The sequence below is a fragment of the Monodelphis domestica genome, chromosome 1 (assembly GCF_027887165.1).
Source record: "Monodelphis domestica isolate mMonDom1 chromosome 1, mMonDom1.pri, whole genome shotgun sequence".
NCBI classification, from domain to species: Eukaryota; Metazoa; Chordata; class Mammalia; order Didelphimorphia; family Didelphidae; genus Monodelphis; species Monodelphis domestica.
The window spans coordinates 97,049,071-97,073,159 of NC_077227.1; the positions used below are offsets into that span (position 1 = coordinate 97,049,071).

General features: G+C 36.2%; 1 protein-coding gene across 1 annotated transcript in view; it reads right to left on the reverse strand.

The window, feature by feature from the left end:
- The window catches only part of SLC18A2 (solute carrier family 18 member A2), a 52,111-nt gene that overhangs the window by 26,214 nt on the left and 1,808 nt on the right, over positions 1-24,089 (reverse strand). The window contains exon 3 of the mRNA XM_001368074.4: positions 22,965-23,307. Coding sequence (XP_001368111.1) covers positions 22,965-23,307 — 343 coding nt within the window. The remainder of the gene's footprint in view (positions 1-22,964; positions 23,308-24,089) is intronic.

The following is a 24,089-nucleotide window of genomic DNA, read 5'->3' on the forward strand; positions in this document are numbered from 1 at the left end:
AGAGATTATTACTTTTCCATAAGAAAGAACAGATATGAAGAATTCAGAGGAAACATAGGAAAACGTGCCTCTCTGCAGTGAAGAAAATGATATAAATAATGACAACATTAATAGAAAGATCAGATTAAAAATAGGAAAACAATGTACACAATGAATACAAAAATGGCAATAGAACATAGACATAAAAACAGGAGAACAATATACACAATGAATACAATGATGGCATTAGAAAGAATATAGACATATAAAAATACACACAATAACCACAACAATGTTAATAGAATATTATCATATTAAAACCCTGAAGTTCGTGTAATTATAATAATCAAGATAATTCCTAGAGAAGAGGTAAAAAAATTGCATGCCTCTTTCTTCACCTCCTATGAAGGTATATAGAGGAAAAAAGCATTAGATTGATAATCAAACCATCACCTTTTTTCTTGTTCTATCTATGTTACTGCCTGGAAGAGAGATCTTGGGCAAATCTCTACTGTAAGTCTCAGTTTCTTTACCTGTCAAGTAAGTAGGTTCAACTAAATAAGTTGTAACATGTCTTCCAATTCTGATATCCTGGGACCATGATTACAAATTTACAGATGAGGAAACCAAAGCAAGGAGCAATTGAATTTATAACAGACATACAACAATTAGTACCTGAGGCTTGAACACAAGGCTACCTATTCTAGTCCAGTCTAGAGCTCTTTTCTCCTACATTATGTTGCCTAGCATATTCACAGTCTGTCATATGAGGTTTGAACTATAATTATCTCAAAGTTCCCATCTTCATTCATTTTTCTTACTTTATAATACAAGCTGGAATTTGTATATGGTGTTTGCATATAATCATTTGAGTTTCATAACAATCCTCTTAGATACTATAGGTATTACTGTCCCCATTTTATAGATAAAGAAACTGAGGTTTGGAGAGGTTATGAGCCTACAGTCACATAATCAAGAAAAGGCAAAAGTTGGATTCAGACCCAGGTCTTCGTGACTGAGAGTCAAACACATTTTCCATTATATATTTCCATTATATTCCAGGCTTTGAAAAGCACAGGGTCACAATTACTTGATTGTCCCAGAAGAAGATATTTTTGTGCCCTTGCCAATGATATGCTCAGATATCTCATGTGTGTGATAGATTTATGTATTACACAATAATGTTACTTATTTGATGCATTTAAGAAAACAATGAGACTAGGTAGGCATTAGTTTTCATTGTCCATATCCTGATCATGGTGTCTTACATAGAGTAGAGGCTTTTTTTAAAGAGATGAGACATATGCATTAAATTTATTAAATTAGCAACAAAGTATGATATATACACACAATCTAGTGTGTGTATATATGCATTGTTACAATGCTTAATATATACATACTTTAATAAATCTATATTTTAAATTCTATTTTTAAAATCTATATTAAAAAATAAAATCTATATTTAAGATCTATATTATAAAATAAGGACAGTATTGGACAGGCTTATTTTTTTAATGAATTTTTAAAATCCATTGAGAAGCTCACCAAGGCAAGCTTTAACAATGCCAATTTCCTAAAGTCTGGAACTGAGTTGTGAGACTCACATTCTTGTGCATTGACTGTCCTGTGGCTGCCTCCTTTGTAATATCTCGGGCTGTAGATGGCCCAATATCTCCACAGCAAAGAAGGTGGCGGACTGCAGAGCTCAGAATCAAGATGGAGAAAGAGAACCAGTTCCAAGCCTCAGTCTCTTGTTCTGAAGAGGTTTTATACTCCACTCTCCCCAGGACCTCACAAGAGTTCTTGATTCCAGTGGGAAGGGCCAAGAATACTAGCCTGCATTCTCGTGACATCCATTTCTTTGTCTTCCTGAGGTGGTAGGACAGGAGTGGGATTATCTGACTTGGGTAAGTATAGACCCAGAGTCCAAAGGAACCTTAGAAAGCCATCAAATCCAGACCGTGATTTACAGATAAAGAAGTTGGGAGCATGACAAGGTTAAGACTAGCAAATATGTGAGGCAGGAACCCAGCTCTTCGTGACTTCGAATGCAGTCCCCTGTCTATTACACTATGCTGCCTTTCTGCTTATTAAATGACTCAGCCAAGCAAAGTAGGAGAAAAAATCTTTCTCTTAGATATTCATATTCTATTTTACCTTGCGATTCTTTCTGTGTACCTCAGATCACTCATTGTCTCCCTAACATGACCCATAGTTTCTCACCTTTACTAAGCCTGTTCTTTATAGTTTTTGGAATTTCCCTTTACCAGCATCCCATTCCCCTTCTCTGCTTTCAACATCCTGTATTCTTTAAGGTTCCATTCAAATGCCACCAGTTTCATTCAATGCAGTCCTCACTGACTCCCACTGCCTGAAAATGATGCCCTCCTCATCTGCTTTCAGAGGACTCAGTGTTTTCTCTTATTTGCTTAGCACATAGCCATTTGTTATCTGTGCCCAGGTATCCTTTACTGGATTGTAAATCTTTGAGGGCAGAGATGATGGCTTCCTTATCTTTGAGGTTTTAAGACTTCCAGCCTAGAGCTTTGTCAACAGTGTCCGATAAATGGTTCATTGAGTTTCATTCCCCTTGGAATGCTACCCTCTACTTTTAAATGGCAGCTTGGCTTTACTGAATTAGGAAGCAGTGGGGCATGATGGGAAAAGTACTGAATTTGGAGTCAGAGGGTCTAGATTTAAATCTCAGCTTTGCTGCCTACTACCTGTGGGACTTTAGGGGAAGTTTTTTTTGATTCTCAGACCCTTGATATCCTCATTTGTAAAATAAGGGGCTGGAACTAGATTATCTTTAAAGTCCCTCCCAGCTATAAGTTTGCCATCCTATCATTGGTTTTAATTTTTTCCAAGTTTTCTATCTTGAACTCTCTCTGTTCTTTCTGTCACCTACAACCAGAGGCAGGACAGAGCTTGTAGTACTGATAATTGTGTAGGATGGAGCATTTGTCTTAGGGGCAAAAGGATAAAGGAAGTCTTGATGCATCTTTTCATTCTAATGGCCAGAACAGCTTTTCTAGAAGACAGTTGTGTCCTGAAGATTATACCTTGTTTTTTAGCCTTATCTTTTCCAATGGATTCAATTAAATTGAGCAAATACATATGGAATATGTCTAGAAAAAATAATAAAATTCATCTGTTAGAATAAAAGGTCAAGACTCTCAAGAGAAATAATGGGGGGAAAAGTGAGAAAGTAGGCAGTCTTCCAATACTAGATCTCAAACCATATTACAAAGTATTATTCAACATGATTTGGTACTGTTTAAGAAACAGAGTGGTGAATCAGTGGAATAGATTAGGCTCATCTTACTAGGATAAAATCTGCCATCTGACAAAGATTGCTTTAAGAACTAAAAAGCATTCTGGTAGAAACCAGCTATTAACCAGCATGATCACATGCCACCGGCCAAAACAAGGTTCAAATTGCTACGTGACTTAAGACATAAAAGATGACTTTATGAACAAATTAGAGGAGCAAGGAAGAAATTATGTCAGTTTTATGGATAGAGAAAGAGTTCCTGACCAAACAAGGGATAGAGAAGATCACAAAAAAGAAAATAAACAATTTTGATTACATAAAAATCAGAATGTTTTTGAACACACACACAAATGAATAGTTAAAATTAGAAGAGAAAAAGGTAGCTGGGGAAAATAATCTATGCATCCAGTTTCACTGATGAGAGTCTGTTTTAAAGATATTAATTACTGATTACATATTTAGAAATAAGAACCATTCCCCAATTGATATATGGTCAAAGACCATGAATAGTCAAGTTTTCTGAGAAAGAAAGCCAAGCTACCAATAATCGTATGAAAAACATTCTAAGTGACTCATGATTTGAGAAGTGCAAATTAAAATAACTGAGGTTCTACTTCATACCCCTAGATATAGCTTTAAATCCAATAATGCTATCCTTATGCCCATACTTCAGAGATCAAAAGAAAAGGGTTCATGTGTACACATGAAATATAGCAGCTCTTTGTGTAGTAGCAAAGAGCTAGAAACTAAGCAGATACCCATCAACTGGGGAATAGTTGAACAAGTTATGATATATGAATGTAATGGAGTACTATTATTATGTAAGAAATAGGAACAGCTTCAGAGAACACTTGGAAACACTTGCATGAACTGATACAGATTGAATTGAGAAGAACCAGGAGAACAATTTAAACAACATTGTAAAAACAAACAACTCTGAAAGTCCTTCTGGGTTATTCAGTTATTTCAGTCATGTCCAGCTATTTTTTGACCCCATTTTGGGATTTTCTCCACAAAAATTCTAGAGAGTGTTTTGCCATTTCCTTTTCCAGTTAATTTTACAGATGAGGAAATTGAGGCAAACAGAGTTAAGTAACTTACCCAGGGTCCCACACTTAGAGAGCAAGTGTCTGAGGCCAGATTTCAACTAAAGAAGATGAGTTTTTTTTTTACTCTAAGCTTGGCATTTTATCTACTTTACCATCTAGCTACCCCTTAGGAAGCCTTGAAAATGCTGATTAATGCAATGATTAAGCATTATTCCAGAAGACAAATGATGAAGCATGCTACCTAACTTCCTGGAAGGCAGGGATGGACACAGAGTGCAGAATGAGACAAATATATATTATTATTATACATAATATATATATACATATATTATTAGACATGACCAAAGGTGGAATTTGTTTCACTTCACTGCATATTTGTTTGTTAAACTCTTACCTTCTGTCTTAAAGTCAATATTAAGCATCAGTTCCAAGGTAGAATTGCAGTAAGGGGTAGACAATTGGGGTTAAGTGATTTGTCTGAAACCAGATCTCTAGAGCTGGCTGTCTACCCACTGAGCTACCTAGAAGTCCCAGCTGCACATTTATTACAGGGGTTTTCCCCCTTCTCCAGTGGGGTGGAAGTAGATGGGAGGGAGAAAAAATTTTAATTTAAAACATTAAACAAAAAGCCCCAAATATTTGTTGACCTACACATCCAAGTATCCAAAACTTGTTGGCTATTAAGGTCCCAGGCTAGGTACTCACAGTGAGAAAGAAGAATTTCTCACATGAAAACTGCCATTGGTTTCTCCACTGGTTGGATTCAAGCAGTTCAGCCAAGATCTGCAGCATGGCTCAGAGACTATAACATACCTTTACACAGTATGTTACCATCTGAGGATATGCTGCAAGGATGGATGGATATGTGAGGGTTGAAATTGCCCTTGGCTCACAGAACAAAATAAACTCTTCATTCCTTTCAGCACTCAGCTTGGAAAATTCAGTGGCTGGAAGGCTAATATATTTTTCAAAGCTGTTAGAATTAGTAGTATAATTCCAATGTCATTAATCCTTTATTTCGGTTGTTTAAGTCCTCCCAACCCCTAAGGCATTCTTCATTTCTGTAATCAAATGAAACATCTGTGTTCCCTTAAGTAGACTGAAGTCTAAGGGCTAGCATGGGTTTCAAAAGGACACCATTCACTATCACCAAATGCTCTATTTCTTTCCTTCAAAAATCCCCAACAAGCCTAAAGGGCCATAAAACTATGTATACCCTTTGGCCCAGCAGTGCCACTACCAAGTGTGTATCCCAAAGAGATCAGAGATGGGGGAAAAATGACCTCCCTATATAAAATAATTTATAGCAGCTCTTTTATGGTGGCAAAGAACTAAAAACTGGAGGGGTGCCACCCAACTGGGGAATGACTCAACAAAGTGAGTGTATGATTGTAATAGAATACTATTGTGCCATAAGAAATGACTAATGGGACAATCAAACAAAATCTGGAAAGATTTACATGAAGTGATTCAAAGTGAAGTGAGCAGAACCAGAAGAATATTGTACATAATAACAGCAATACTGTATGATGATTGGTTGTGAATGGCTTAAATTTTTATTAGCAATTCAAGGATCTAAGACAACTCAAGGGGATTCGTGATGAAAAAGGCTATATGCACAAATGATTGAGTCTGAACACAGATTGAAGCATACCATTTTTACTTTATTGCCTTTCATGAGTTCTTTCTACTTTAAGCAACATATGTCTTCTTTCACAACATGACAGACATGGAAATATGGATTGCACGATAGTGAATGCATAACCTAGATCATATTTTTTGCCTGCCATCTTGGGCTGGGGAAGGGAATATGGATTGCAAAGAGTCAGAGAACGGTTATTAAAAATTGTTTCTAAGTGTAATCTGGAAGAAATATAATTTTTGGAAAAAAACCAACAATTCAACTATCTGTTGTGTTGCCTATTTGTATTCCAGTATTCATAATGCTGGCTGACCATATTCTGATTCTTAAATAGGTCTGTGCTCTTCTTAATGTGGAAAGTCCCTCTTCACAATGCAAACCACAACCCATTCATGCTCCTTTCATCTTGTATCTATATATTGATAACATTGGGAAGAGAATGGTTTTTGAATTCAGAAAAGTTGAATCTACAATGGCACATATAAAACCCAGTGGAATTGCTCATTGGCTACAGGAGTGGGGTGGGAGGAGGGGAGGAAAAGGACATGATTCATGTAACCATGGAAAAATATTCTAAATCAATTAATTAAATAAATAAATTTAAATTTCAAAAAGAAACATCAAAAAAAAAGAATTGCATTGTCTTTGGTGAAATTAAAAAAAAGAAAGAAAAAAGAAAAGTTGAATCTAAATCCTGTCTTTGTCATTTAGTACCTATGTGGCCTTAGGGAAGTCATTTAATAGCTTTCAGTTTCCTTATCTGCTCAAATGAGGTAGTCAGACCCAATAGCCTCTAAGGTCCTTTCAGGATCTATATCTGTGATCCTTCTATATATCTTCCTCCCTTGGAGATCCTCCCATGTGCCCTTTGGTTTTTCTTTTTCTACATTGTATACCAATAAAACACACAGGCTATCTATTAGTACTCCACCTCTCTTTACTCCCTACCTTCTTTTCCAGTGATGCACCTCTCTGGTCATTCTTTAGATTTCTTTTTGTTCAATTTTTATTGTCTACTAGCACACACGAAAAGTTTCCCCATTGTCCTCAGGAGACCAGTTGAAATTCTTTGAGGGCTATGCATTCCATGATTCAGAGCCACATGGAATCATCTGAAGAATACTGTTATTTAGAAGATAGGTCTTGGTGGCAGCTACATGGCTCAGTGGATTGAGAGCCAGACCTAGAGAATGAGGTCCTGGGTTCAAATTTAACCTCAGATAATTCCTAGCTGTGCAGCCCTAGATAAGACACTTACCCCCCATTGTCTAGCCTTCACTGCTCTTCTGCCTTGAAGCTAATGTACAGTATTCATTCTAAGATGGAAAGTAAGACAGATCTTTAATTCAAGGAGAAACTTGGAGACATCAAAGGTACAGTATTATACAATTTTACAAAAGCAAAAGCAATTCATTCTCTACTCCTGCTTAGTTTCCAGTCTGGCTCATTCTCGATGTGTAATGTCAACCTAAAGATTTTGAAACTGAGAGATCAGCTCTGTGGTTTGTCCATCCAACTGCCTGAATAATAGCATTCTCTATCACTTGGTTTTTGCGCCGTGGATAGGCTTTTTTAATTGATAATGAAATTTATGTAAGAAGCTCTGCAATTTTCAGGATTCAATGGAATCAGTACAATGCCAACTGAGATTCAGAAGAACTTCACCATTTATAGCAGGAATCCTTAACCTTTTATGCCATGGACCCCCCCATGGCAGCCTGATGAAGACTATGAGCCTCCTCTTAGAACAATGTTTTTAAATATATAAAATAAAATCCTGTACTACACATGAAACTAATGATATGGGGAAAGTTATGAAAATATCTTTTTAAAGATTTTTAAATTTTTTATTCATTTATTTATTTATTCATTTTTAAAAATGAATTCTTTTCTTCTATTTTGATTCTGTAATGGGCAAACTCCTTGTTGGCAGTAAAGATCTTTGTTGAGGACCCATTTTTCGATATTATGTCTCACTTGATATTAGTAATCAAAGGGGTATCAAATAAAATTCTCCGGTTTTGTATCTTTCAAATAACCTTGTCTTATTTTAAAATATGCATGAGACTTCTTGTCACAGGGGAGCCTTTGAAGCAGCATTTTGCTCTCATGAATAAAATGCCTTTTTCATTATTTCTATGTCTTTCGGTCAATTGTATAACTAAAAATATTGTTTGCTATAGAATATCATTGGTAAAGAAGTTTACCTGCTTCCTTCCCATACCCTTATCAAGTACTCCCTCAATGCATATATAGATTATACAATTTTTGTCGAGATGGGAAAGTAAGCACATGAGTCAGTATTAATCAGTATTCTTTGAATGTCTTTTTTTGGTAATAATAACGTCCAGGATTTCTGAGAACTTTGGCACCCTCCCTCATTTCAGATACTTTGAGAACTGATCTCTCAACCTCTTTACAGCTGTGTCATTTATTGTACAGTCCCATTCTGTATAATTGATCTGATTTGGTTGCTTTTCCCTTTGTTTTCTTTAATGCTAATTCTACCATTTTGTGAAGTACTATGGGTATTGTGATATAAGTCCATAGTGACTATATTGTCATTGATGGTGGCAAATTTGTTATAAAATCTTAATGTCTTTCTAATTTAAAAAAATTGTATTATGTTTCCAGGTTCATCTTAACTGTCCTCAGAATGACTTCGCTTTTACTGTTTTTTTGATGTTTTATATATATCAAATATATATATAGCTTTAGTATTATGCCATCTTTCTTCAGTAAGACATTAAAAATGAGGGGCAGCTAGGAACCAAAGCAAACAGTGTTAAATGACTTGCCCAGGGTCACTTGACTCCAGATGCTTAGCCCTTATTGCTCTTCTGCCTTGGAACTAACACTTAGTATCAATTCTAAGGTAGAAAGTAAGTGTTAAAAAAAGAGAGAGGTGGGGCAGCTGGGTATCTCAGTGGATTGAGAGCCAGGCCTAGAGATGGGAGATCCTAGGTTTAAATCTGGCCTCAGACACTTCCCAGCTGTGTCACCCTGGGCAAGTCACTTAACCCCCATTTCCTAGCCCTTATCGCTCTTCTGCCTTGGAGCCAATACACAATATTGATTCCAAGACAGAAGGTAAGGGTTGAGAGAGAGAGAGAGAGAGAGAGAGAGAGAGAGATTATAAATTAATTTATACTCTAAACAGACAATATTTCCTTAACAGGCTGCCTTCTCTTGCCACCTGGCAAAGAGATTATCTGCTAAATAAGGTGTCTGAGGCTCTTTTGGTATCATTCTTTAAGCAACTGATATATAACTTCTATAAGAAATGATGTCTCTTTTTCATTCCCCAGTTTTTTTTTCAGTTTCAACTGATTATCTTAACAGGCTACATCCTATTTCCCCGAGTTTTGTGCTCTATAATTATGTTCTTCCTTCTACTTTAATACTGATTTTGATCTTTGTTCTAACAAGTTGGTTATCTGACCGAACACAGAGAGTAGATTTTAAAATTATTTCCACATAAGTAGCCAGAATCTGTGACTCATCCTTCCTTGTATCTACAACTTCCTTTTGTCTTCTGGTTTCATTTATAGCAAAGGTGTCTACATTGATACAGTGGCATACTTATAAGTTGGTTACTAGATCCAGATGTTACATTTAGAGTAACAATAGCTAAATTAATGTTTATAGATGAGTTCAAACTGTAGTGATTCTTAGCATACTATTTGCAGTTGTCTGCCACTGTTGTTGTACAGAACTAGGGGCCATTTTGCAACTGTCTTTCCTTTATGCATTGTGATGGCCAAAGAATTAATCATTTCCGTTTGCTGTAAGAATTATACCAGAGCTAAAAGGGCTTTAAAAGACTGTCTGCCCTTTGATCTAGCCATACCACTGCTGGGTTTGTACCTCAAAGAGATCATAAGGAAAAATATTCGTATAAAAATATTTATAGCTGCACTCTTTGTGGTGGCAAAAAAAAATTGGAAAATGAGGGGATGCCCTGAACTGGAAGGACCTCCAGGAATTGATGCAGAGCAAAAGGAGCAGAACCAGAAGAACCTTATACACAGAGATTTATACACTGTGGTACAATTGAACATAATGGACTTCTCTACTAGCAACAGTGCAATGATCCAGGACTATTCGGGGGGACTTATGTGAAAGATCGCTCTCATGTCCAGAGAAAGAACTGCAGGAGTAGAAACACAGAAGAAAAACACTTCTTTGATCACATAGTTCATTGGGGATGTAAACTCTAAATGATGACTCTGTTGCAAATGTTAATAATATGGAAACAGGTCTTGATCAATGATATATGTGGAATTGCTCATTAGATATGGGAGGTAGAAGGAAGGAGAGAAGGGAAAGAACATGAATCATGTAACCATAGAAAAATAGTCTAAATTAAATAAACAAATGAATGAAAATCTTTTTTAAAAAAAGGATTATACCAGAAACCTTTCAAACTTGGTGGAAAGTATCAGAACTTATACTCTGCAGACATACACTTTAGAAATCCAAAGACATTTCCACACTATGGTGAAGAATTAAAGTAGGGCTTTGTGACCGGCTATAAATATTACAATTGCCATAGAAATGCCATGAATCTGTATAGAAATTTACAATTTATGAAGATTTTCTACAAAGATTAAATGGAGCAACTTAGAATCAGAAGACCTGGGTTTCTGAGATTTCACCTCACATCCAGTAAGAGTTGCCTGAAAAATGGAATGGCTAATGATGGAGTTGTGGGAAAATATGTACACTAGGCACACTGTTGATAGAGCTGTAAATTACTCCAACCATTCTGGAAATCAATTTGAAATTATATGAATAGAGTGACTAAAATGTCCATATCCTTCGGTGTAGAGGGTCCACTGTGAGACATTTGCCCAGGAAAGCCAATGACAAAAAAAATGTCCCATAAACACCAAATATTTATAGTAGCCCTTTTTATGGTAAGAAAGAACTAAAAACAAAGTAAAACATTGACTGGGAAAAGGCTGAACAAAATTATAGTACATGAATATAATAGAATCATCCTATGCTATAAGAAATGATGAATATAAGGAATATGAAAAACCAATGAAAACTGTATGCAAATTGATTCAAAGGGAAGGAAGCAAAGCTGGAAAAACAATATACATGACCAAAAAATGTACACAATGACAACAATATAAATTTAAAAAATAAAAAACACAAAACAAAAACTGAATGCTGTGAAATTGTAATGACCAAACTTGAACCTAAAAAGAAATGAGAATAACTTGATTAGAGTGGTAGAAAAAACATGAGTGTTTTAACATTTTGGACAATATCAGACTTTTTTTGATATGTCAGTTAATTTTGCTAAGTTTTCCCCATTTTAAAATTCTTTATTATAAGTCAAAATTCTTAACAGGAGGTCTAAAGACTCTTAAAGGTTAGATTTTGGAGGCTCTGTGAATTGGAATGGTAGAAATAATACTATATCTTTATTTTTACTAACCGAAATTTTATATTTTGAAAAACTAAGAACTGAAGAATTATGAATACAAGTAACAAACTATTTTGCTCTTTACTAATGTATGACCTTGGAGAAGTCACTAACATGCCTGAGAACCTCTTTCCATATCCATATGTTAGTTCAAGTTGATCAAATACACACATCCACACCCAAATTGCCTTCCTCCTTCCAATATTTAATGGTCTGTAGTATCTGACAATTTTATTAAAAACTAATAAACCTTAGCATTAAAAAAAAAAAGCCTGAATCTCCATTCTCACATTTGCTTTATGCCATATTTCCCTTTGCCCTTTTCAAGAATCTCAAAGCAAACTGATTCTTCAGGCCTCTGCTAGGATTCCCACTGACTATATTTCTAACTCTCTTCCACTTTACTTCTTTCTTGAATGGGGAAAGGAATTTTTTATTCTAGATACCAAGGGTTCTTTCATAACCCTAACCCTAACCCTAAAATTTTAATATCTTAGACCCCCCTCTTTGGTATTCTAGGGAGGCCTATGGACATTTCCTCTCAAGAATATTTTGTTAACTATACTCATAATTGAAGAAAATATTAAGTTTTAGTTGCCTTTAGTAAAAGAAAAAGAAAAATTTTCCATCTAAATGAATATAGAATAGGAATTTATATATTAATATAGTCTAATTATATTGATATATTTATACATATGAACTATATGTATATTTATGTATAAGTTGTATCTATTAATATGTTTATTTATATATGAATTGTATTTCTTAGTATGTATATTTATAGAGAACCTCTGAAATCTATCCATAGACCCCTTAAGGGTCCATGGACTTCAGGTTGCAAATTCCAATTCTAGACTAACTGTGGGCTAACCACAAGATCCAGTTTGAATCTAAAGTGCTCGCCACATGATAAAAGCTTCAATATGAGGCTAAAAGTGCCTAAAATAGCCTGAAAGAGAGGAAGTATCTGTGTATTAATTACTCAGAGCTGGAGACCCAATAAATCCAGTACTGTGGGGCCGACTGGTGATGAAGATGCTAATTAACACAATTACGCTAGAAGGCAATGAATCATGGAGGCCCGTCATGGCTCAGCCATCCTACCAAAGGACTAACACAGTCCTAAGTAAATCATTTGGTTTATCACTGGTGTAGTACTTTTGTGGAAGGGTAGCCAGGAGATGTAGCCTTCCCCTTTTGCTGTGAACCCCCTTTATTGGCCATTAGCTTGGTTTGTGGAAGCCAATTTTTAAAAAATGTTGAAAGCCTGCTATAATGTAACTAATTATCCTTTATGAATCAATGAAGACTAAATGTCTAAAATACTCAAGGTATGATCTTAACCCAATTCGCTCCTAAAAGGGCACAGGTATATCTCACCTTATAGAAATAAATACGCTAAGAGGTGGCATATAAAGTGAATTACTGTAAATCATGCTGTAAATGCACCAAGGAAATGTGCTCTTGGAGGAAATCCTGGTGTCAATCTCCCCAAAACTCCTATTATTCCTCCATTTCTACTATTTGCCTAATAAATGCCTATTTTTACATGCTCATTTTTTCTTCAAGTAACACATTAAGTGTCCTATGGGTCATGGTAGTGTAGATTGCTTCTTCCGTTAATACTTTCCTCATCCTCTGAACTACATTATCTTGATTGTTCAGAATGACAAGAAACCCAGAATTTTCTGACCATTATCTTCTCATTTCAGAAAACTCTACTGTTTTTCTGCTTATTTAGTTACCATCTCCAACTGGAGATTCTTTCCCCAAAGAGCTGTTCTTCCTGCCAACTGAGAAACTGAAAAGGTCAGTGCTTATTACCAGAAAGCTCACTTCAGACCACCCGACAGTGATTAGAAAACTTCTCTATGCTAAATACAATGTCTTTTTAGATAAGTTTTTGTTGTTGTTGTTGTTGTTGATCTGATGTTAGCTAAAACCAGACAGTGTTTGCAGGATGCAGGTCACTGAATCTGAAGTCAGGAGACCTATGGTCTAGTTTTTTATTCGGTCATTTCAGTTGTGTCCAGTTTTTTTGTGATCCCATTTGCAATTTTCTTGGCAGAGCTACTGCAGTGGCTTCCCATTTTCTTATCCAACTCATTATATAGATGAGGAAACTGAAGCAAACAACATTAAGTGACTTGCCTAAGGTCACAGAAGTAGTAAGTATTGAGGCAGGATTTAAATTCGGATCTTCCTGACTCCAATCCCAGTGGTCTCTATCCATTGCACCACCTACTTTCCTTTCAGTGTAGTTCTGTTTCTGCCATTTATTTTCTATGGGCAAGATATTTTCCTACCGCAGGCTTCACTTTTCCCCTGCTGATAAAATCAAATGGTTAGCGTGGATTAGCTCTGGAGTCCCCTTTCTAGTGCAAACATTGTGTGATTCTTTAAGGAAAGCATCTAGGTTTCAAGTTATACCAGAAAACTCTGGATTATTACTTAGTATGGACCGAGGACAGTAACATAGTCACTGATACAGCAGGACTTTGAGACAGTGACAAGCAAAAGATGAAATTGGGAGATGCCCCATTGGAGATAGCTAAGAAATCAAACTGAGCCTAGCCACCCTGGAATATATTCCCATTCTAAAAATTCTGCTGATGATGACCTTCCCACTTATCAAATGAAATCTGCACTCCACCACTCCTACCACCACTTCTAACAACAACGTGATTTCATTTAGCATGGGAAGGCCGAAAGGAGGTTTTCACATGGTCTCTGCAAGAAATATTTTCCCTAAGCTTTTCATTCAGAAATTTCATCTTTGTGACTGAACACTGAAAAAAGTCACCGTACTTTTTATTTTTGCATGCTAGTTGAATGAAGTCTATTATGAAGTAAGTTACTTATCCCTCAGAAATAGAATTCGAATGACCAGAAGCAGTACCAAGCTTTGGTGAGTTAAAGAATTGTTTGAATCTTTTGCCATTGCATATGACAAAAAGGCTTTCAGATTACAATCTGGACACTTGGTCCCACCCATTCATTTATTAAACAAACCATATAATAATAATAATAGTTCACATTTATGTAGTATAGATGGAAAGTGCTTTCGGTATGCATTAACTCATTTGATCTTCAATACAACCCTGAGAAATCAATGCCATTATTATTTCTATTTTATAGATGGTTTTAAAGAAATTAAGTAACTTTAGAGGTTAAGTGAACCAATCTGTAAGTGCCTGAAGTGAAAATCAAACCCAAATCTTTTTGATTTGTTAAATGCCTACCGTGTTGCAAGGTTCCATGTTAAACCCCGTAGAAGACATAAAGATGAAAAACATTCTCTAGCTGCCTCCTCCCTGATCCCAGATCCAAGAGCAGAAGTACACAAGGTAAGCAGGGAGTGAAACAACAAGGATCATTTAAAAATATGAATGCACTTTCTGTTCATGCCATAAAATTGCATTTTCCATGCATGGCCCATAAGAATTAATTTTGTGGTAGGTCAAAATCTTATGCATTAGCATGAAGGCACAAAGCCTCTGGGGGCCAGTGATATACAGGGGATACAATTTTCAAGCCCTGCCTAGGATTTGTCCAACTTCTGCTGTCCTCAGGAAACTTAGTCTTACAGGGAGAAATTTTCATTCTTAACTTGGAAGCTACACTAGCCCAGAGGGTTTAGGTTCAAATTCTGGTTCTAGTATTTGCCTTGAAAAACTCACCATAGTGCAGTGCAAACAAGAAGACCATGGTTTAAGTCCTAAGGCTAACATAACACGTTATTGGCCATATGTGTGATCCCTAGGCAAGTCTTTTAATTTTTCAGCGGCCCAGTCAACTCAGACTATATACTGGAAAACAGTTGCCTATCTGCAATAGCAGAGGAAATCTCTTCTGCAAGACTTCTCTGCATCACTATTTGGACAATTCTCTTCAATCCTATACATGTGATTTTCTATATCTGAAAAATGAAATGGATGTTCTACACCAGGAGTTTCTAACCTGGGGTCTTTGAACTTATTTAATATTTTGATAACTATTTCAATTGACTTACTTTGCCATTATATCTATTTTATGCAACTAAAAGATATCATTTTAACAAGGGGTGCATAGTCTTCATGAGACTCTCATAGATGTATTATACAGAACAAGGCTCAGAACTCCAATTCTAAATTATTTCTAAGGACTTTTCTTTCTTTCTTTCTCTTTCTTATTTTCCTTCTCTTTCTTTCTTTCTTTCTTTCTTTCTTTCTTTCTTTCTTTCTTTCTTTCTTTCTTTCTTTCTTTCTTTCCTTCTTTCTTTCTTTCTTTCTCTTGTCCTTCCTTCCTTCTCCCCTTTCTTTCTTTCTTTCTTTCTTTCTTTCTTGCTTGCTTGCTTGCTTGCTTGCTTGCTTTCTTTCTCTTGTCCTTCCTTCCTTCTCCCCTTTCTTTCTTCCTTCCTTCTCCTCTTTCTTTCTTTCTTTCTTTCTTTCTTTCTTTCTTTCTTTCTTTCTTTCTTTCTTTCTTTCTTTCTTTCTTTCTTTCTTTCTCTCTCTTTATGTCTTTTTCTTTCTCCATCTTTCTCTTTCTCTCTTTTCCTTTCTTTCAATTTTGTTTTCTTCTGATAATTTTTCTTTATTCAAAGATATTTTGTTTTCTCAATTACATGTAATAACATCTTTCAACATACATTTTCCAAAATTTTACGAGGCAAATTATCTTCCTCCTCCTTTCTCAGAGATGGTTAGCAATTTGATCTGGGTTATACATGTATTTTCATGCAAAACACGGTTCAGTATTGATCATTATCATAAGAGAATACTCATATAAAATCAAAACAGCAAAATAAAACCATAAAGAAACTAAGGTGAAAAAAAGATGCTTTGTTCCTCATCGGACTCCAATAGTTCTTTCTCCAGAGGTGGATAGAATTCTTTGTCAGAAGTCTTTCAAATTTGAAGGACTTTTCTTTTAATCCAATGACCCTCTCTGCCTCTAACGTTCTTTTAAGTTGAGTATTTTGCTCCAAATAGCAAATCAATGAAGAGCAGAAAATGGTTAAATCTGTATTCTGAGTCATATCCTAAAACCTCATTCTCACCACAATTTTGGCTAGCCAAAATCTATAATAATAAAACATTTTGTGACTAGCCATGTTATTTTTCATGTCTAAGCTACCTACCAGAAATGTTCCACACTGATTTAAAAACAACAATATTACAACAATAACAGTGCAAGCAACTGACCAATGAGTGTATGTTTTTGACTTTGTTCAATTCATCCTGGTACAAAAAGAAAGAACTCTACTCAGGAGTGAAAAAGTAGCTGCTCTCATAGCAAAAGATACAAATCCCACACAGTGGGAAAAGTAAGAAAAATGGAAAAATGAAAGGCATAGTGGTATAGTAGAAAGAAGACAATTCAGAAGACCCAGGTTCTAAAACCCAGGGAGCAAGGTTGTCTAATGCTAGACCTATAGTCACAAAGAACTGAGTTCAAGTCCCACCTCAGATACTAACTGGTCAGGTGACCCCAGGCAAGTAACAAATGCTGAATCCTTTTCATTAGTAAGATGGAGAAAATAATATCTACCTTCTTGGGTCATTGTGAAAATAAAATGAGATCTTACTTGCACATTTACATGCTATTATAAATGGTATTGGGAAACTAGCTGGTGCAGTAGAGAGAGGACTAGGCTTGGAATGAGGAAGACATTCATAAAGTCAAATCCTGCCTCAGACACTTAATAGCTGTGTGACCCTGGGTAAGTCACATAAGCCTATTTACTTCAGTTTCTCATTTGTGAAATGAGCTTGAGAAGGAGGTGTCAAAACATTACAGTATCTTTGTTTGAAAACCCAAATGGGATCACAGAGTCCAACATGAATAAAATGACACAATAACAACATAAATAGTTCTATTATTATTACCTGCCCTGCAGACAGTAGCTTTTTCACCGTAGGCAAGATGTTTCCTCTCTCAGAGTCTCATCAGTTTTCTCATCTGTCAAATGGGAGTTTGGACTAGTCCTAAAATTCTATAATTTTAAGTATGTTTGTGTGTTGGGGAGAAGGATGTTGAGGGTAGAGAGTAGCACTACCTACCAGGAAAAGTCTTGAGTAAGAAACTGTGCTTAAGTGTTACAGATACCATATTAAAATATGATTGGCAAATGTTTAACAAAATAAATAAAAATACAACATAATGTTTTGTTTTCCTAATCCATTTTTTCTTTTCTTTTGACACCATTGTGATGGCATCTGCGGTCCCTTACACTTCTGTGATCTGATGATCCCTGAACACACATATAGCTCTGGAAGAAAGAAGTGATTTCAGAAGATGTTGAATATCTGAAGGAAACCAGTCTAGCATAAACCATTTTGTTGGAGAATAAATCACATAAATGAAATGGGTTGCTTCCAGAGGTAGCAACTTCCCCATCACTGGAGGGGTTTGAAGGAGTGGTTCCTTGGCAACTTGAGGGCATTGTAAAGTAAATATAAAAGATTCAAGGAGGAGATGGAGGAAATGGTCTCAAATCCCTTCCTACTCTGATTTTAGGAATCTATAAACTACTCATGGATAATTGGGAATAATGATTTTTGAAAGCTAACATTTATATAGTATATTAAGGTTTACAAATAACCTTTACAGATACATTTATTCTCAAAACGGGAGGCAGATGCTATTATTATCCCCATTTTACTGATAGGGAAATTGAGGCAAATAAGTTATGTGAATTGCCCAGGGTCACACAGCTAGTAAGTGACTGAGGTCAGCTTTGACCTTAGATGTGGTACATGAATGATAAAATGACTGAGGAAGCAAAGGTTCAGTCTTCTGGACATATGGCACATATTTCATTTTTCACTTAACACACAGATCTTGCTGATTCCTAGTCCAACACTCTTTCCATTATGCCACCTCTCTGACTCTAGTAGACTGGTGTGACTTGGAATGCCAACTTCTACATGAAGCTTTCTCGATTCCTTCAGTGGTTATTGTTTCCCTTACTTCCACATCACCTTCTACTAAATTACTTTGGTTTTAAACCTTTATTTTCTGTCTTATAATTAATACAGAGTATCCATTCAAAGGCAGTAGAGCAGTAAGGGGTAATCAATTGTGGGTAAGTGACTTGCCCAGCGTCACACACTTAGGAAGTCTCTTAGGTCACACTTGAACCCAGGACCTCCTTCCTGTCTCCAGGCTTGGTGCTCTATCCACTTAGCTACCTAGATGCCCCCCAAAATTACTTTTCTAACATTTTACATATACTTACATATCTATCTGCTGTCTCCCTGATAAAATGTGAGTTTCTAGGGGTAAGGAATTGCTTAATTTCTGTCTTTGTATCCTCCATGAATCAGCAAAGTGCCTGACATACATATAGTAGGTGCTTTATAAATGCTTGCTAATCAATTGGTTGGTTAATCCTCCATTTTATAGGTAGCAAAGTTAAGCTCTACTTCTCTCCAAAGAAGGGTATGTTAAACACACATGTGCACACACATGTATTTCTACATGTTGGTGTATAGAAACAGAAACCTGCACATGCCCCATGTGTTCGTGTGTATGTGTGTGCAAAAACTCAACCTTTGGTAGAGTGTTTGTCTCAAACTGAGTGTTTAATAATGGAAAGTCACTGTGTTTAAACAAGCTGTTTTCTCTGACATTTCTTCAAAAACATTCATTATTTCCCATCTGTGTTTGGAGAACTGTGATGCTTCCATCATTTCGATCACAGTTTCCAAGTATGATATGGAGCCCTTATCATCACTCCTACCAAGGTGTTGAGCAAGGGCATTATTATGGTAATGCTTTCCATTTTACTGTGTGATGTTGAACTATTTGCTTTCTCAGGATACAAAACCCGGAGCTGTTTTCTGTAATTATATTAGATGGATTTTCGAGAAGTGTTCTGACGGGGTCTTCCCATACACAGAGATCCAAGCATTTTAGAAATCATGACTAGTTAAGTTTGCTTGACTTGCTTTTGCTGATGAAATGTGTTGTTGTATTTATAATGGTACTTCTCAGTGGGGTCATAATCACCGACCAGTTTGGGATTAATTTTGTAAGTATATTTTGCCCCTTTGCCGTCTAAAAATAGTTTTCTGACTAATTGACAAGAATAGGGGCAGGATGTCGTTCAGGGCCATTTCATGGTTTTAATTTGAGTTTGTAGTCTGCCACTTGGAATTCTAGGAAATTAAAGGAGATGAATTGTAAATGTGCAATAAAGTCTTCCTGACTGTGGGTCTGCAATACCATTTTTCCAGACCCCAGTTTTCCTAATGGCATCGTCCTGCCACTTATGTGTGATCAACCAATCAAAAGTTGGGAAGATGGATTGTGTTAAACTCTTCCCCCTAGCATGAACCCCTCGGGACTTCTTTAACTTGAGCTCAATCCAAATACCCATGCAGGCAAGATTCCCTGCCCCTTTTACATCTTATTGTCCCCCTAAATTTCCACCCCACCCCCACCAATCCATTTGAATTGTGGCTGCAGCAGGAGACCTTGAGCAATGGCCAAGCATTACCTTTGCCCCAATCCTCATGCATCTTTTGAATTTTTCTATTTCTATGGAGTGCACCCCCCAGCTTCTAGTTTTCTAGGTTCTCAGCTTCCTGCTCATTTCTATCTTCCCTCAGCTGAAAGTGCTTTCTTCAAAGGTCTCTTAATTACTAAATCTCATGATCTTTTTTTTTCAGTCCTTATTCTCCCTCACCAGTGCCATATTTGACACTGTAGACTATACTCTTCTGCATACTTATTCTCTTCTTGAGATGCTGAAAATGATGTAATGCCTACCAATACTCACACTTCTCATATCCAATTACAAAAACTTAGGAACAAAGTATCCTAATCTGGTTAAAAATTTCCCAAATCAAGTTTCAATGTGTTTTAGACCCATTTGTTAAAATATGAAAAGTCTGATGAGTTTGCATCAATTGATCAACATCAAAGATGGAAATTTGCTAGCCTCATTTCAATGAAAACATTTGCCTAATTGGTGAATAGGATGGAAAAACTTAACATCTGGATTTAGTAAAAGCACTTCCTCCACTTAGACCTAGGTATGTTTGCAGCAGGTCTTTTTCAGCTTTGACAACCAGTAAAATCAAGTATTTAGAATTAACTGAACTTAGAACCAGATCTTTGAATCACTGTAACAAAAGGTATTAAACCAAGATTTTAAAAATAATGAAGACATTCAACCAAGTTTCTTTCACTAAAATATATAATAGTATAATAATATAATATAGCATAACAATTATATCATTACTACATATAATAGTATATAAATATGTAATTATTTTAGTGAGAACAAAAAAGGGTTTGATTTGTTAATGAAATGTTATTTCAACTTCATATTTATAATTTCTATTGGGGCAAGCTCTTAATGTACAAAATTGTTAGTACAATGGAACATGTACACGTTATGAATAAACTATTCATGTTTATTTAGTATTCACTAATATAAGTGTGCAATTAGAAAGGTTTGGAGACCATAGCATTAGACAAAGAGCAATTCCTATGTCCAGAATATTCCACTCTGGGTGTTCTGGGCACTTCTAGTTCTTTCCTTCTTTTTCATTCCTCCTTTTTTTTTAACTCTTACTTCCTGTCTTTAAATGGATACATTGTATTGATTCTAAGGCAGAAATAAGATAAGGGCTAAGGAATTGGGGTTAAAAGATTTGGCCAGGATCACAGAGTTAGTATGCATCTGAGGCCATATTTGAACCCAGGTCCTCCTGACTCCATGCCTGGCACTCTCTCCACTAGTTGCTCCTTCTTCATCACTAATGCTACCACTCTAAGGCACCTCCTTACCTCACCTCCTGCCTATTGTGCTACCCGATCTCCTCAGGACCAATTCATTCTGAATACTGCTATGGAAATAAATCTTCCTGATATCTTTCTCTGCATGGGTCACTGCCTTTACAGATCAAGAATCTGTAAAGATGCCCTACTGCCTGCCCTTTGGGGTCTAGAATTTTCTGCTTAGTTTTCCAGACCTTCCATAAGCTGGCCCCAAATATCTGGACTTTATTTCTTGATATCCCCCAAAGGACCCTTCATTCTTTCACTCAGCCCTACACATGTCCGAACATAATCATTTCCTCCTCGGGGCCTTAGTTCGCACTATTACTGTCATACAGAATGCCCTCCATGATCCTCCTTCTCTAAACTTCCTTCAGTGGCCCAGCTCAAGTCTTGTTTGCATCCTCAGTAGAGGTTTCCCAGATGACTCCAATTCACAATAGGCTCATAAGATCAGAATTTTGAACTGGAGGGATATTAGAGGTCATCTACAATAGACTGATGCTCTGATTTTACATATAAGAAAACCAAGGTCCAAAAAGGTTAAACAAACTGCCTAAAGTCACCCAGATGGTAAGGGACTGAGCCATACCTCTACCTCCTCTCAATGTTCCCACATATTCATCATATACCATTCTAATCCTTAATTATACAGGACAATTAAGAACTTTGGAAAGAAGTTTTAAAATGTTGATATGTATGAATACACATGTATTTATCTATATAAGTATATATCGATATTGATATGTATATATACAAATAAAATCCCATTTTGTTTATTCACCATTTCATAGCTGTATATCTTGTTAGAATTGTAGATTACTAGAAATGGAAGAGACCTTAGAAATCATATAGCTCAACCCCTCTCATTTTACAAATAAGGAAACTGAGGCCATCATTCCAATAAAAATTATAATTTCCTTGTAAGTGAGGCTTATGCTTTTGTACCAAATAGCACTCAGCCCCATGCTGGGGCACATGCTAACTGCTCAGTAAATACTTAATCTCTCAAATCACATAAGAGGTAAAGAGCTGATTCTATTATCCAGGAATTTAAATTCAAGAAAATACTTTTTGCCCAGTAACATCCAGATAATGGGTCCTAAAATTGAGGATTATAAAGAGGGGGATGAACTTGAATGATTGCCTCAGTTTGTCATTTAATTTCTTATTCTTAGACATAACCTTAGCAACTAGTAAAATGGAAGGAACTAGCATATTGCCTGTAGCTCCACAGTTGCTTTTAAAATGCTATCCATAAGCTAGTTTCCTGAATGTGTCATTTTTTTCACAGTCCTCCCTCTTGGCCATGTAATCCAAAAGGAAGTTCCTTAAAAGACCTCTGGAGCCAGGATAGGAGGAACAGGAGAGAAACAAAGCTCAATGACACTTAGAAATTCAGGACAGCCAGTGGTTACTGTGGATTGCTAACTGAGCAAAGGCTATTTTTCAACAAACTTTCTGGTCAAACCCAGGACTGAGAGAGATCAGGATCACAGTTCAAAGATTCAGGTTACTCTCACTTCAAAAAGATCTCTGGAGCTTATTTTATAGAGTAGAAAAGAAGAGAGATGTGAATGTATCCTTAGCTCGCAAGAATGGAGAGACAATTGGGGAAAGGGAAAGGGAAGGATATAGCAGCAGTTGGGTTGCCCATTCACAGAGACTTCTATTGAAGATTCTCAATGGATGAAAAGAATGACAGATTCCAAAGAAGAGAGTGGCAAGATACTGCCAAAAGTGGGGAGTTCACTTGGAAGATATTACTAGGTAGATGTTGGTATTAAATGATTTCACTAAGGAATGACTTACCTGTTAGTCATTGGCCCTATGAAAGGGTTAGTGAGGAGCTGGATGGTAGCTTTGGAAGCAAATAATAAGCCAACTTGAACGTTTTCATTGATCAGGTCTTTTTCTTCCTTGGGGCAGTCAGATGGGATGCTGGTTGCATTGACTACCATTTGCTGTGTCACTGTCTTATATGACTGTTCTTTTTCAGGTGCTTTAATGACATTTCCAGTGACCATTGTGGAATTGTCATAATAGGAGAAGATGCTGCTGAAGGTGGGAGACCCAGTTTCTGGTTTGGCAGTTTGTATTTCTGTGGCATTTTTTTCATGCTTCATGGAGTATAAATAACTGGGAATGATGGGCACTAGAAACACAAACAAAATAGAAAAGTGGTTGACAACAACCAACTAACTGTTCTCTTTAAACCAAGTAGGAGTAGTCATTTACTAAAACCTGAAAAAAATTTCCTTATTTAGCTTATTCTATTAAAATTCTACCTGCTCAGGGACAATTAAGAAAGTGAATGACAATTCATATCTTTTGCCCTCTCCATATAGCCCTTCTTTCTTGGTGGATTCCACCATAAGCCACCATTTCCAAGAAGAAAGCTACTCAAAAAAAGAAAAATGTGGTCAGTATTTACTCAGAATTATCATTGCTTCTCCAGTCAGAGAACGTATACAGTTAACAAGAAAACTTAAATAAATGAAACAAGGTCATCAAAACACTAGAGGAAATAGCAATTTTGCAATAGGCTTGTTCTGTCATTCTATAACATAAACTTGAAATTTGCTTTTATTATATAGTCTGTGAAACTCATAATTCCAAATGGTTTCTGGGAGTACAAACAAAATCCAAAATGCCATTGAATCTCTGGGTAAATATAACCAGACAAATTATCAATATAAAAGGGCCAGGGTAGTTTATAGCCAAGAGCTAGTGAGAGACTGGCACCCTCTGTCCTCCCTTATGAGAGAATCTGAATCTATTTCAGTTCAGAAGATATGTGTCCAGCAAGCCTGCTAACTGAGATAACAGAGGCCATCTCATATTGAGCCCTCTGTTACAAATGACATTTAGATCTCTTTAAAATTAGAGCATTTCAGGGAAAAGAAACCTATCAGATGCTTTTTGCTAATGGTATTA